Here is a 15,647-nt window from a genome sequence, read left to right as displayed (position 1 = left end):
TTTGCAGTTTAATTAGGTCTGCTGCACTTGAAGAATGTATTTGTGATCTATGTGAAATTAGATTTACTGTTTTCCGCAATTCCAACTAATCTTGTACACTTGCTTGTCTTTGTAAAATCAGAGAAATACTCTTGTTTGAAGCTTGCAATCCTTCTGTCTGCTCGACGATGACCAACTGTCGTGTCCTGCCGGTATTTGTAAGGCCCCAGCACCATTTCATTGCGTAAAAGGTATTGATCTGTTGACTACGAATGTACGTATTTGGCGTTATCTGAAAAACACCACAGGGACAGGAATTACGTGCAGGTCTCTCTCTCTCTCTCGTGTGTGTGTGTGTGTGTGTCTGTGTGAGTTTGTGGGTGTATATGAAAGAGGACAAATTGAAAATTAGGATTGAATATACCTTTTAGAGAAATGTAGACATAATTTCATCTGACCTTACTCTGAAAATTGACTTTTTTGGCTGGCTCTGATATATTGTCCCAACTACATATAATAAATACAAAATGTTAAAAATCTAAAATCATAGGAAATATTCGTCATGCTTCAAAAGGTCGGAGACAGGACAGGATTTAACAGGTTTTCCCCAAATTACTCAGTTACAAATTAATGTCACGCACACATTAAAAGGAGAGCTGTCATATTTGTCATCTTGGCATATATATTATAAAAGTCGCATTTTGCTTTTCAAACATTTTCTCAGTTTCCACCATCGGACTCTTACTGTGGTCAGGATTTCCGAAACACACACACACACGCACACACACAACACTAGAAAAGATACCAGCTTTGTAATAATAGTGTTTTGTCTGTTTCTTAACCATGTTATCATATTCTTCACTGTCACAATAATACAACTGACCAAATCATCAGAAGAGAATAATAATTCCTCTTTGAGAAAGAACCTTCATCTCATCCAGCTGTAGTGCTCATTTACCCAACCTGTCCTTCATAAATGTCAGGTACTTTAAATACATAACTTTTATTCCTGCTCCAAGATGTCCTCTTAGTCCTCTTATTCATGGCTTCACGCATTAAAATGTTGTTACGGCTGCTAGTCTATCACAAGGTTAAAGGGGATCTGCATCAATTGTATGTGTCTGTTTACATGTCAGGGAGACACCTACTACTCCACATGTGGAAAGAAAAAGCAGAAAGCCAATTTTTGGCTTCAGAGGGTGCTGTGTGAATTCTGATAAACTGCCTCAAGCGATCATTGGTTGGGTCTGAAGACTACAAGTTTGAAAATGAAAAATAAAACCTGGGATGTACAGCCCACTCCTCATCTCTGCTTGAGGCTAGGGGCTCAAGGCTACATTCGCTGCTACCAGCAGAACAGACCCAGATCTCCAACTGAGCTTTTGAGTTGCATTGTGGGTATTGTAGGCGCCAGGTTTTGACAAGGAAGTAAAATGTGTGGATTAACCACATTGTTGTGGATAACAGCATTTTCATACAAAAGAATATAGCGCAGTGCTAAGCCTATTTGGTAGAGTAGTCTCAAAACACATAAGCTAGGTTTCATCCCAAATGTAGCGCAAAATTTGAACAAGTTTACAGGAAATCTGAGGACGGATTAGTCGCTGGTGTACCAGACCTGCATGCCTTTGAACAATGGGAAGTCAGTTGAAACTCATAGAAATTGGGACAACATGCAAAGTTATTTCTATTAAAGTTAGGTAACTTCTTGCTATGAGGCCTATTTATTGTTTTATTTGAAATAACTTCAGTCTATTGTCACATTATCTTAAACAATATATTTTTTGCTGCCAAGCGCAACATACATGTTATCCTCACACAGCCTATTAAGAGCATTTATATTGTGCCCTTGCTATACTTCTCTTCGTTGAACTACATTTGTCACTTCTCCATGTCATTTAATATTTTCCTAAAAAGTTTGCTGCCAAACGTTTGGCAATAGCATTTATTCTGTCTGATAGCCTGCAAATGTGTTATCTGCTGGGGTGGAGTCCGCTGGGGTTCAGAGGAACAAAGTTGTTTTTGGACACAGATATTGGGCCAATCACCTGCAGCCCTGATTACTGATGCAGAACCTGCGTAACGAGCTGACGAGCGCCAGTGAGCTGCTCTCAACAGAGTTTGCCAAACAAATGAAAGCTTCTGTTTGCACAATTAGATTCAGGAGCTTTACGTTAATAATCAACCAGTCTGTTAATTACTAAGCAGGGGACACGAGGCGTGCGCTCTGGAGATGTCGCACAGTATCTCACCGATCGTGCTGCTCATTGTGTGTCATTTACACTACAGAGACATCTCTTTGTGGGTTTCATCATCTTCTTGAAAACAATACTGACGTTGTACCTGCAGGTTAGCCTACTTCTCTTCTGCGATTACTGACGTCAGTAACGTGTATGTGTGTGACACTGGAACACTGTCAAAAAAGATAATGCTGATGTATGATACATTCTGTGAAATAGGAGTCAGGTTATTTCTGGTCAAGTTTTGAAATACGAAGCCACCAAGTGTTATCAGTACTGATCTTTGTATCGACTGTCAACAACATACAACCCCCACTCTCTCTCTCTCTGTTCACATATGTTCAGCCAAACAAAATGTAACAACCAAGTGCAACGGCCATGAACCCTGACTCAAACCATGAACTTACCTGATAGCAACATACGTTGATTATGTCTGACATTTATCTTAACTTTAACTAATGTTGTTGAGGTCAAAATATTAACTTACTCATTCATGCTGACAGCGGAGTCTTAGTCTCCCAAGACCAGTTTCACAAAGATACACTTTTACTGTGGGTCAGATGGCAAACGTTTTATGCTTAAAATAAGTCTGTCTTTATTTTTGTGGCTGTCAGTTGTTGAGGAAATTGACTTTACTTCACTAAAAGTAGTTATGCCACAGTATAGTAGTGAAATATTCTGTTAGAAGTAAAATTCCTGCATTCAAAATGTAACTGATGTAATACAAACCTATTCATATCCTAACAGTACAAAAGTAAAAGCAGTAATTTTGACCAATTGTATTATAATATTTGCTGCATTAACGTGCACTTCAATGCTGCAGGTCGTGAAGGTGGGGCTAAGTTCAACTACTTAATATGCTAGAAAAATACAGCGAAATACATTTGTTGATGATATTTTGTACTACTGATCTAAATCTGCAAAGTAACTTGTTGATAAGTATAAAGTAGCATAAAATAGAAATACTCAAGTAAAGTACTAGTACCTCAAAATTGTGCTTAAGAGAAGCACTTGAGTGGATGTCCTTAGTTACTTTCCACCACTGGAAACTGTTTAGGGTTTGACTTGCATTAGAACAAGGACAGGCCTACCACTACAAACCAGTCTCAAATATCTTTGTGGTGCTTTCTCAAGAGTCAGCTGTGAGCTTTACACCACCCATTATCAATATACTGGGCATCTCAACACCACTCACAGTTCGTGATTCAGGACAAAGAATGTCTTTTGGTTGTCCTGCAGTCATTGACTTCCCTTTACTGACAGCCATGTATGCATCTCACAAACTCAGTCTCACAGCCAAAACACCTTGCTCAATAGTTCACAAACTGCATTGTACAAGACACAGCTGGAACATCTGACCCAGTGCATTTGAAAGTGTCCACTCAGCAGAATCACCCAGTGTAAACAATCAATATGAGAGATCCCTCCTCCAGCTGGAAAAGGCTCAATTTATTGAAACTGCTCTGTATCAGCAATTGTTTTTTTTAAATACTTCACGGGACATTTTGCAGCTACCAGTGTGGTTTTCCAGTCTGTCCAGTAGTTATATGTAGCTCCCAAAAAACGATGACCTCTTCAGTGCCAGTCAGTTTCACACAACCTTACCAGCTCAAAGTCTTCTGCACAGTGTCCACACATGGGTCGCAAGTGCGCGACCAAACTGTCACTCTCACTGGGACACTTGAATACAACAGAGCCATCGTTAGTGTGATTAATTACACCTGTGCCTCTCCCACTACGACAAGTCAAAATGTCTGCTGTGAAAAAGGCCTATCGTGGTTGTGAATTTGGAATGAATGGAGAAAGATCCCGGTTGCTAGTGTCAGCAATGAGTCACCTTGAAGCTGTGGTTCCATATACGAACTGGTGTTTGTCTGATTTTAAAAGAGTACGCATGGGATTATAACTTGACAGACAATCTGTTGAACTTGAAGACTGAACTCGTGAACTGTTTTTTGATTCGTGGAGAAAGTGTATTGAGTATTTTAAATCCAAAATTACTCCACTCTAAAGTATTTTGTTACAAATTACGTTCGATTTTTATCGGCCCTATCAAATACAAATTACAAAATACTCAAAAGTAATTGAAATACGTATTTCAAATACAAGTAATAGAAACACTGCCCATCGCTGCCATTAACGTACACTGGGCATGCGCGTGACGGTGTAAACAGGAAGTAGATTGGTTGCTGAGTTTTAAAAAATTACGACCGAGTAATAAAGTAGTCTTCAACAATGAAAGGTTGTTTGATACTTAAAAAGAGTACGCATGGGATTATTAGATGTCAGCTGAAAAATAAGGCTTTGCTTTTATAGGGGCCCCTTTAATCAAAACAGGTTATTTTCATATCATAGATTGTGAACTTGTCTGCTGAACTGCTTCCATACTGCAACAGGATCCCATATCCCCACTGAAATCTTCATCAATGAGAAACGTCATGATGCATGACGATAGCACGTAAATAATGTGTCTCTGGAGGATTTGGGCCAAACACTTGAGATAAGAGGCAGAACATCCCAGAGATGTTGTACATTTAAGCTGTATGATAAGAAGTACAGCAATCCAAAGCTTTTCTTCTGACTGATGAAGACAGTCTTAGGTGAGTGTAAGGCTCTTTTATTCTGAAGGTTGAATTTTAGGGGTGTCTTGACATTAAACTTATTTCTCTTTAACAGGTTGGCTCTAGTGCCCAGTTGAAAAATGCATAATTTGACTGAATTTCCAGGCAATGCAACTACCTACAACAGCCTGTCTGTGATCATCAAGGTGTGTGTGGTTATCCCAGTCTTCTGCATCTTCCTCTACTTCATTGCTGCCATGCTGCACATCTTTGCATCTCACAGGCAGTACCTGGACTCCACCCGTTACATCCTGTTTGCCTACATGCTGACTAATGACATTATCCAGCTCTTGTCCTCTGTGCTGCTCTTCCTGTTTGTCATGGGCCAGGTGAAATTGTCCATTGCCTACTGTGTTCCTCTGCTATTCCTTTCTACTGCCACGTTCCAGAACACACCTTTAATCCTGGCCACCATGTGTCTGGAGCGCTATGTTGCCATCTTCTATCCGCTGCAGTGCCCGGCCGCCTGGCGCTCAGACCGTATCTGGATAATTATTCTGTCCCTGTGGCTCATCAGCTGTATCTACCCTATTGTTACGTACTCCATCGGTGCGAGGGATTCTGCTGCAGTGGAGATCCTCTCCACCGCTGTGCTTTGCAAACCTAACATTGTCACAACATCTCCAGTCCAGGCTTTGTTCCAACTTGGTATATATATTCTCTTTTTTGCAGTCGTGGCTGTTGTCATCCTCTTTACATACGTTAGAATCCTGCTGGAAACAAGGAAGCTGAGACAGGACAAAGTGTCTGTGAGCAAAGCCATGCACACGGTGCTGCTACACGGCTTTCAGCTGCTGCTGTGCATTTTGGCCTTCACTCACCCCATCACTGAAACTTTCTTAGCGTTGCATGTCAACTGGCTACCAGAGGACATTGCCTTTTTTAATTATTTCTGTTTCATCCTCACTCCACGCTTTCTCAGCCCGCTCATCTACGGCTTTAGAGATCAGAATCTCAGGGGCAGCATCAGGAAGACAATTCTCTGCTGCTCAAACAAAGTCAAACCCGGCGAGAGAGGCAAGCTTCAGGACAACCTGTCTGCTTCTTGAACTGGCTGATGTAGTTTTGACAGAGCTCTCAAACCTAATGCACGGATGTTAAAAGATGTATTTGGGATTTTTAAACAATTTTTCTGAATGTCTTGTCTTGACAATCAACAATATCGTCCCCATTTACTTTAATCTGCACTGGCTGCAGGTGAGAGTCTGCAGGCCTCTGGCTCTGTTCTTACATAGAGACACAGAGGTGAAATCTGATTGGATAAAAGCTCTACTTAAAACAAGCTGCACTGGAAGCAGAGCAACTGAGGAAGACTGTGCAATAAGATAATGGGAATAATATTTTTATAAATTATAATACATGTAGGTATTTAAGAAAAATGATGAAATAGATTTTTCTTTTAAATATATCTAGCTTTGTGATTCTGTTTAGGCCAGCAGAGAAGGCCTTGCAGGCCCTGACGGCTCGCTACTGGATTAGACTGTATTACACATATTCATAAACCCAAAAATAACAAAAATGTTGCAGATTAATGCTGATTAGTACACTGATATTTATTTTTAACAAATCAATGTATTTTTCCCTGGTGCAAAACTGCTGTCTGAATTTATAAACACCATTTTTGATGCTGATAACATTTGTCAAAATTGTGTTACAAGTCTCCTGTTTTCTGTAAGTATACATATGGATGGTGATGATATTTATACATATTTATGGTGCAGGCTTATCACCAAGTCAATTACACAATGATATGAGAACAGTGTAAGTTTGTGTGGTTAACTTTAAATCCATTATATACTTCATTGTTTTGTTACTTAATAGCGCATCACATTATATTTAATATTTATAAACACTGAACAGCAATCATTTACAGTTTGTTCTCTCTGATGTTTTTCAAGATTCCGCACAACAATGAAGTCAGTCAAAAGGTCTTTACTGTGCAGCTCTAAAATATCAGTTTGGTTGTTGTACAAAGCATTCACCTGCAGGTGTCGCACTGACTCCAAACTCAATACCTAATGCATCTAACCTTTTCTTTCTTTTTTCAGCAAATGCTTTTCCCTAATCAATCACTAAAAACAAATAAAAATAAATTGAATTGGTGCATAAAGTATACCCTGGTTAAGCCATTTGCATGAAACAATTGAGCTCAAACTGCATGTGAAGCGCGTTTAATCTGAAACAGCCCCCACAAACTGCCGCTGGACCCTAACTCCAGGAAGTTTTATGTATTGCTGTTATTAATAGTGCAAATAAACCTGCTGGCTGTAATGAGAAACTAATTGTCCTGACTGAATACAGCCCGCAGGCCAGTCCCATAAACAACACACCTGAGAGAAGGGATGTGTTTACAATTTATTTATTTACAACACAGTCAAAATCAATACAGATTACAGACAGCAGTTCAGTAAACTCATCAAAAAAGGTTGCACAGTATTTAGGCGGTCTGTAAATGTTTAGGAATAAAGCTTGAGTGGAATTTAGAGCCACATATTCAAAAGAACTAAAATGACCAAAGGACATCTGCTTGCATTGAAGAGAATCATTAAATAAAATAGCAACTCCACCTCCTTTCTTATGCGCTCTTGTTTCAATCATGAAACTGAAGTTGAGAGGTGTTGATTCAATAAGAACAGCTGCACTGTTATCTTGATTTAACCAAGTTTCAGTTAAAAACAAAATGTCCAGTTTGTGCCGAACAATAAAATCATTGATTAAAAATGTTTTTCCTGACAGAGACCTGACATTTAATAAAGCTAAGTTTAATGTGGTTAAAGTTTTCTTTCCCCAATTTATTTGGACAGGCTGACGAGGAATGTATGCTAAGTTTGATAAGTTTGCATGTTTACTATTGTTTCTTCGCAGCCTCACCTTTCTTTTTCGATAAACTTGCAAGACAGGAATTGAGACGGCTAGCTGCATACAGGGCCCCGACCTTTCCTGGAGAGAGTCATTGGTGTCATTAGCCTTGTAGCCTGGACCCAGAAGATATCAATTATTTCCGTTATCATGTAGGGGAGACAGAGGATGGTTGTGGAACCGTAGAGGAGTGTGTTTGGTTCCAGCAATGACCAGCTCTTTCATGCGGTCAGTGAACTCCAGGTGGGGGGAGGATGGGGAGAGTGTGAGAGAGGAAAGGGACCTGGATGGAATTTGGGGGGTGGAAGTAGGTGCTGGGGAGGGAGGTAAAGACTCCTCGTCTAGGAAGGGTAGGGAAAGTGGGATACCGGAGGCGAAGGCGGTCCCTGATGATGAGGTTGGAGACTCCTCCTTTTGACTGTCGTTATGCGGGGGCATCCTTCCCGTAAGGTCTCCATGGCGATGCTGTGTGGTTATCTTTTGTTTAGACTCCTCTTGTATCTTGTCCTTGGCAGTAGGGACAGACGGGTGACGCAGGGAGAAAAACAGGTTCGAGGTAAACAGTTTAACCCCTGACTTGTTCAGGCAAATTCCATGCGCTGCAAAAAGATGTCTGCGTTCCCAGAAAAGGTAGAAATTGTTGATAAAATGTACTGAATGGTCAGCACATGCAGTTGACAGCCATCTGTTCAGTGCAAACAGCCTGCTGAATCCTTCATCTCCTCCTCTGACTGGTGGAAGAGGGCCACTGATAAACACCTCAGCCTTGACAGAGCTGACTGTGTTTAACAGATCAATAAAGTCTCGCTTTAGAACTTCAGACTGTTGTTTCACAATATCACAGCTTCCTGTATGCACGATGATGTTTTTCGCTGTGGGATAGTCAGCCACGATGTCCAGGAATTTGTCTCTCATGTCAGAGACCATATCTTTCGGAAAGCAGAGTATTTTGGTGTTCTTGCTGCACAGTTTTCTGACATCTTTTACAGCATAGTCACCAACAATCAGAGTCTCAGGCCCAGTCACTAGCTTTGCCTGCGGCCTTTTCTCACATTTACTCTCAGTTCTTACCCTGCTTTGAGGAGATAGCTGCTTATCCAAGTCATCAGATGGAGATTTATGATCCTGCGACAATGGAGCAAATCTGTTTTGAAGTTGTAGGCTTGGTTGTTGTGGAGGTATTTTGCAGGTTTTACTTTCCTTAGCTGTCCTTGGCTTTGTCCGTCTGGGTGCAGGGGTTGAGGAGGAGTTCTGCCCGTGTGCTAGTGCAGGCCAGTCAGTCACATAAGATTCATGATCTGCTCTGTCCTCCTGTTTCTTGGTAGGCCTGGTTATGCTAGTTAGCTGTGTCTTAGCTTGCATTTGTCCAGTGTTTTGAGTCCATGGTAGAGTGGTATCATTCCCACACAGTCCATTTACTTCCGCATTTACTTCTAGTCGGTAGATTTTTGTTTCCAAGACTGCAATCTTCTGTAGGAGTTTGTAGTAGTCATAAATAGAAACGATCTCCGTCCACACGGCCGTTTCAGCATCATTCTCGAGTTGATCTGCATCCAGACGGCAACCTTCGAAGACGGGCAGCACGTGACCATTAACCAGAGATGGGCAAAGATACATCAAAATGTATATTGATAGAAAATACAAAATACCCCTCAAATAAATGTATCAAAATAAAATACAAAATACTGGTGCCAGAAAATGTAACAAAATACAATACATGTATTTTGTATTTAAAATACAGGAAACGCTTTTTTTCTGGATTTTCCGTTTTCTCACAATTTGGTACAGCAGAGCATTCATGTTTGGGCTATATAATATAATAATAATATAATATAATTATATATAATGTACACAAAGCTCTGGTGAAGCCCACACAAAGGAAGAACAGTCACAGAATGTCAGTGTAACTAAGCACATCTGTGCTTGTTGATGGTCCTTCTTGAACATCATCTTGCTGAGACATGTTGTCCACCTGGCCAACTGTAAAATGTATGAAGTAATAAAACTAAGAATACTTTCATAATATGCCTTTCAAATAAGATATATTGGATATTTAATGTTTTTTAGTTTTTTTAACAAATGGACATCTACTGTCATAGCCTGGCTAACTGTGAACTATATTATCTGCCAGTAATTGATATGACATTATGACATTCACATTGAGAAGATACAGCATAACTCAGTGGTGGGCCATCAGGGCCTGCAAGGCCTTCTCTGCTGGCCTAAACAGAATCACAACGCTACATCTATTTTATAATTTAATAATTTTTCTTAAATACACTACATGTATTATAATTTATAAAAATATTTTTCCCATTATCTTATGTTCTCATTGCACAGCTACTGTCTTCCTCAGTTGTTCTGCTTCCAGTGCAGCTTGTTTTAAGTAGATCTTTTATCCAATCAGATTTCACCTGTGTCTCTATGTAAGAACAGAGGCCCGAGGCCTGCAAACTCACAAGTGCATCCATGTGCAGTTTCAGTGAATGGGGACGATATTGTTGATTGTCAGTGTTCAACCAATCAGATCTTTAGTTTGACATGTTGGGCGTATTCTTTGACGTGTCAGCGCCTGCTAGCCGGCCTATAATGACGTCAGCATTACGTGCAGCTCAGTGTCCATGTGCAGCTCTGCCGCGAGGTGCAGAGTGCGCTGTGATTGGTCAGTGGGCGAGCACGTGACTATCGTGAAACGAAACTTAACAGCAGAGGCTTAGTCGGGTAGTGAAACACATCACGTGATGCAGCTCAGCCAATCAAATATGGGCATTCTGACCCGAGTGAGATGTACCACACACCGTGACACAGGGGGCTGAGACGATTCAAAAAAAATGAGATGTCCGCATGGCATTTGCCACTTGATTTTCTAACACACGGGTCACCACGTATGCACGGTCAACCGCGCGAGCTAATGTAAAACTCCGGCGAGCTAATTAGTTAGCCTTCCAATTTATTTCAACTAAAGAAGCTAAAGCTGCAGCGCCATGATTTGGGAAACTTTCAAAACCTCGCGTCAGAGCTAGAGACTCAACGGAAGGCGTGTGCGTAACTTGACAGTCCGCGCTACACAGAGCAGATTGACAAGCGTCTGTCAGAGTTTGACAAACGCTTTCGATACTTTGCTTTACTCGAGCCAGTTGCTACACTTATGTGTGTTGTGAAGTGGAGCTTCTAATTGGCGACCAAGACACGTCTGGTTTTGAACAGAACACGTTTACTTCTGAAACTGTAGTATTACAACTGTTCGAGTAAACAGAGCGCACTCTTGCACCCGACATATAGGGTTTTCCCGCATCATCATTGTGAAGCAGACACGTACCATGCTACTTCTCGATCTTCACAGTAAAAGCACTTCCTGTTTCAGGCACTTCACAATAAAAGTAAACATGCAACTCAAACAATTTACAACAATGTGCTGCACATTTCGGGAAGATATTGAGGTTGATTTACTCACATCAAAAATTGCAACGCTGTTTCACCTGAACTTGTCTGGAGTGGAGGATGAGATGTTGACACTGCAAGCTGACATTCAGCTGAAGTCCAGGGCTCATGGACAGTTTTCCCACAGAGGAAAAGTACCCAAACATGAGGACATGTGATACCTTTTTGACTGCATTATTCGGCTCTACTCATTTATGTGAGTCAGCCTTTTCCCACATGAAGAACATTAAGTCCAGACACCGTTCCACCATGACTGATGATCATTTGAAGTCTGCTTGAGGTGGCTACCAGCAGCTACTGTCCGGACTATGCAACTCTGGCCAATCCCATTCAGTGCAAGTCATCAGAGTAAGGTAATGACCAAAAATGTACAGAATTGAATTGTGCCATAAGGGTTCATGCAGTTATGCAAGGTACGCCTGTCAGGATCCAGGATCCCTGTCTGACCAGACACCTCCCATGGCCGCACCCTTGATTGTGCACAGCTGAGGACACTCCAGCCGATCACCTCCTGCAGCCTGACACACCAGACTCAGGGCCCACGAATGAGTCTCCTGTCTCTATATAAACTCTGGTCCTGCAGTCTGGGGTTGTCAGGTCATACCGTCTTTCACCCGCTGAAACCCCGTGGCATCCTCTGCCCTCCTTGTGTTTATGGATTACACTCCACCGCTCTGCCCTCCTTGTGGTCTACGGATTACACTCCGCCGCTCTGCCCGCCTGGTGTTAAACGGACTACACTCGCCGTCAAGCTGCCAGCCCTCCGGTGTCGAGCCACGGGCCTCACACCGTCGATCTGCCACTCGGGTGTCGGACCACGGGCTCCACACCTTCACACAGTCTAAATAAAACCTGTGAATATTAACTTCTGTCTCCTGTGGTCTTGTGTTTGGGTCCTACCTGTGAACTCCCGTGACAACGCCAACATATATTGTAAATATAAAGTATACTCAGTGTGTGTGTGTGTGTGTGTGTGTGTGTGTGGGTGTGTGTGTGATATTCAGCATTTTTTAAGGAGATCATTTTGACTTGGTCATTTTAAAAGTAGCTCGCAAGCCGAAAAAGTGTGGGCACCCCTGCATTAGGCTATGTAGCCAGACCCAGCCATCAATTATACATCAAGCTAGTTGATATCTGTCACACTCAGATAAAATATTTAACTTGACAGACAATCTGTTGAACTTGAAGACTGAACTCGTGAACTGTTTTTTGATTCTTGGAGAAAGTGTATTGAGTATTTTAAATCCAAAATTACTCCACTCTAAAGTATTTTGTTACAAATTACGTTCGATTTTTATCGGCCCTATCAAATACAAATTACAAAATACTCAAAAGTAATTGAAATACGTATTTCAAATACAAGTAATAGAAACACTGCCCATCGCTGCCATTAACGTACACTGGGCATGCGCGTGACGGTGTAAACAGGAAGTAGATTGGTTGCTGAGTTTTAAAAAATTACGACCGAGTAATAAAGTAGTCTTCAACAATGAAAGGTTGTTTGATACTTAAAAAGAGTACGCATGGGATTATTAGATGTCATCTGAAAAATAAGGCTTTGCTTTTATAGGGGCCCCTTTAATCAAAACAGGTTATTTTCATATCATAGATTGTGAACTTGTCTGCTGAACTGCTTCCATACTGCAACAGGATCCCATATCCCCACTGAAATCTTCATCAATGAGAGACGTCATGATGCATGACGATAGCACGTAAATAATGTGTCTCTGGAGGAATTGGGCCAAACACTTGAGATAAGAGGCAGAACATCCCAGAGATGTTGTACATTTAAGCTGTATGATAAGAAGTACAGCAATCCAAAGCTTTTCTTCTGACTGATGAAGACAGTCTTAGGTGAGTGTAAGGCTCTTTTATTCTGAAGGTTGAATGTGTAAGTTAAAGTGCAAATATAGAAAAATACAAAATAGTATGTTTTGTTGTTTTGTGAAGTTTGTTTCTCAATTATCAAGCATTTGTGTTGCTATTTTACGTTATTAGCTCAATTCTATGCGTATTCTAATCCTAATTAAATTATCAAAAAATACCTGTATATTTTAGGATGTATTTTAGGGGTGTCTTGACATTAAACTTATTTCTCTTTAACAGGTTGGCTCTAGTGCCCAGTTGAAAAATGCATAATTTGACTGAATTTCCAGGCAATGCAACTACCTACAACAGCCTGTCTGTGATCATCAAGGTGTGTGTGGTTATCCCAGTCTTCTGCATCTTCCTCTACTTCATTGCTGCCATGCTGCACATCTTTGCATCTCACAGGCAGTACCTGGACTCCACCCGTTACATCCTGTTTGCCTACATGCTGACTAATGACATTCTCCAGCTCTTGTCCTCTGTGCTGCTCTTCCTGTTTGTCATGGGCCAGGTGAAATTGTCTATTGCCTACTGTGTTCCTCTGCTATTCCTTTCTACTGCCACGTTCCAGAACACACCTTTAATCCTGGCCACCATGTGTCTGGAGCGCTATGTTGCCATCTTCTATCCGCTGCAGTGCCCGGCCGCCTGGCGCTCAGACCGTATCTGGATAATTATTCTGTCCGTGTGGCTTATCAGCTGTATCTACCCTATTGTTACGTACTCCATCGTTGCGAGGGATTATGCTGCAATGGATATCCTCTCCACCGCTGTGCTTTGCAAATATAACATTGTCACAACATCTCCAGTCCAGGCTTTGTTCCAACTTGGTATATATATTCTCTTTTTTGCAGTCGTGGCTGTTGTCATCCTCTTTACATATGTTAGAATCCTGCTGGAAACAAGGAAGCTGAGACAGGACAAAGTGTCTGTGAGCAAAGCCATGCACACGGTGCTGCTACACGGCTTTCAGCTGCTGCTGTGCATTTTGGCCTTCACTCACCCCATCACTGAAACTTTCTTAGCGTTGCATGTCAACTGGCTACCAGAGGACATTGCCTTTTTTAATTATTTCTGTTTCATCCTCACTCCACGCTTTCTCAGCCCGCTCATCTACGGCTTTAGAGATCAGAATCTCAGGGACAGCATCAGGAAGAAAATTCTCTGCTGCTCAAACAAAGTCAAACCCGGCGAGAGAGGCAAGCTTCAGGACAACCTGTCTGCTTCTTGAACTGGCTGATGTAGTTTTGACAGAGCTCTCAAACCTAATGCACGGATGTTAAAAGATGTATTTGGGATTTTTAAACAATTTTTCTGAATGTCCTGTAAAGTTTTAAAAAGCACTGTGTCCTGTTTCCTCAAAAAAGGCCTTAGAAAGTATTGAAAAGTCTTCAATGTATTGTGGCAGCCGGAGGGGCAACCCCAGAGGGGTAGTGATAGAGGGACGATATGGCCTGACATGGAGGCGGAGCCCCCATGTCAGGGAATGGAAAAGAGCGCCAAACCACCATCAGCCCAACAAGCAACACCTGAGGAGGAGAGACGAGGGAGCGACCACACCCTATCAGAGGAGGAGGAGGGGACTACAAAAGGGCCCAGGAAACAGGAAACAGGGGGAGAGTAGGAGTAGAAGAGGAAGAAGAAGAAGAAGAAGAAGGAGCCTAATCAGCGAAACCCTTGGAGAAGACTGCCTTACCCCTGGATCACCCTGGAACGTCTGACTACCCGCCCGGCTCACGACCCCTGCCTGTACGACTACCCTGCTCCTGCCCGCGCCCTGGACCGTCTGAGGAATACCCGTTGTGCACCGACCCGTGGAATTGGACACCGACCCTCCCTCTGGAAAGCGGACATTGTGTTCTTGAGTGTCTATCCTACCTCTTTCCACTCTCTACCTTCAGTAAAAACCTCACTTGAACCGTTTATCTGCCGACTGGTTGTGTTTATTGGTCAGTGTTGTCGTGAAACCCCCTGTCCACCCCGGGGGCTGTCACAACTTGGTGGAGAATGTGCGCACAACCCGGTTCTGGCAACGCTGACCGATAGACCAACCGACCCAGTAAGCATGGCCACCCCGGTGCCATTTCAAGAGCTGCTAGCGGGGCTAATCGCTAGCAACCAAGAAACCCAAAAGCGCCACGAACAAGCCATGCAATTACAAATGCAAATCCTCCAATCCCAGCAGCAACAACAATACCAACAGCAAATACAAATGGAGAAATATATGGAATTGCAAACAGAACGCGCGGATGCCATGCAAAGCGAAATCAAGGGCATGTTACAAAACCAACAGGAGCAACATACCGTGGAGAAAGCCAATCCAGCGCGCTTCATGCTCAAACAAACGGCAGCTGACGATGTTGAAGTTTTTTTTCAAATATTCCAGACAACGGCACTCCGCGAAAAATGGCCAGAAGATCACTGGGCAGAGTTAATAGCCCCCTTTTTGATCAATGAAACGCAAGTAACGTATCAGGACTTAGAGCGCGCTGGAAAAGTTGACTTCCTGGTTTTGAAAGCGGAAGCGTTACAGCGATGCGGGGTCACGCTGTTCTTAAAGGCCCAACGATTTCATGAATGGTCATATGACGCCTCACTTTCTCCGCGAGCCCAGATGCATGAGATCAAAAGGATTACG

At 42.2% G+C, this 15,647-nt stretch overlaps 2 protein-coding genes across 2 annotated transcripts; both read left to right on the top strand.

Annotated features, from left to right (window-relative positions):
* Nucleotides 1–4,728: 4,728 nt before the first annotated feature.
* LOC306780288 (odorant receptor 131-2-like) lies at nucleotides 4,729–5,889 on the top strand (the record flags this gene model as incomplete). The annotated part of the gene is made up of 2 exons (XM_079272603.1): nucleotides 4,729–4,825; nucleotides 4,907–5,889. Exon 2 carries the CDS (start codon nucleotides 4,921–4,923, stop codon nucleotides 5,887–5,889), a length of 969 nt encoding a protein of 322 aa, XP_079128729.1. The 5' UTR covers nucleotides 4,729–4,825; nucleotides 4,907–4,920.
* Nucleotides 5,890–12,903: 7,014 nt separating this feature from the next.
* Nucleotides 12,904–14,240, top strand: LOC306780112 (odorant receptor 131-2-like; the record flags this gene model as incomplete). Its single annotated transcript, XM_079272320.1, has 2 exons — nucleotides 12,904–13,000; nucleotides 13,258–14,240. Exon 2 carries the CDS (start codon nucleotides 13,272–13,274, stop codon nucleotides 14,238–14,240), a length of 969 nt encoding a protein of 322 aa, XP_079128446.1. The 5' UTR covers nucleotides 12,904–13,000; nucleotides 13,258–13,271.
* Between the last annotated feature and the right edge of the window lie 1,407 nt (nucleotides 14,241–15,647).

This window comes from Melanostigma gelatinosum (genome assembly GCF_949748355.1).
Source record: "Melanostigma gelatinosum genome assembly, chromosome: 7".
Taxonomy (NCBI): domain Eukaryota; kingdom Metazoa; phylum Chordata; class Actinopteri; order Perciformes; family Zoarcidae; genus Melanostigma; species Melanostigma gelatinosum.
Note: the sequence above shows the minus strand (reverse complement) of the source record. Positions and strands in the feature narration are given on the sequence as shown.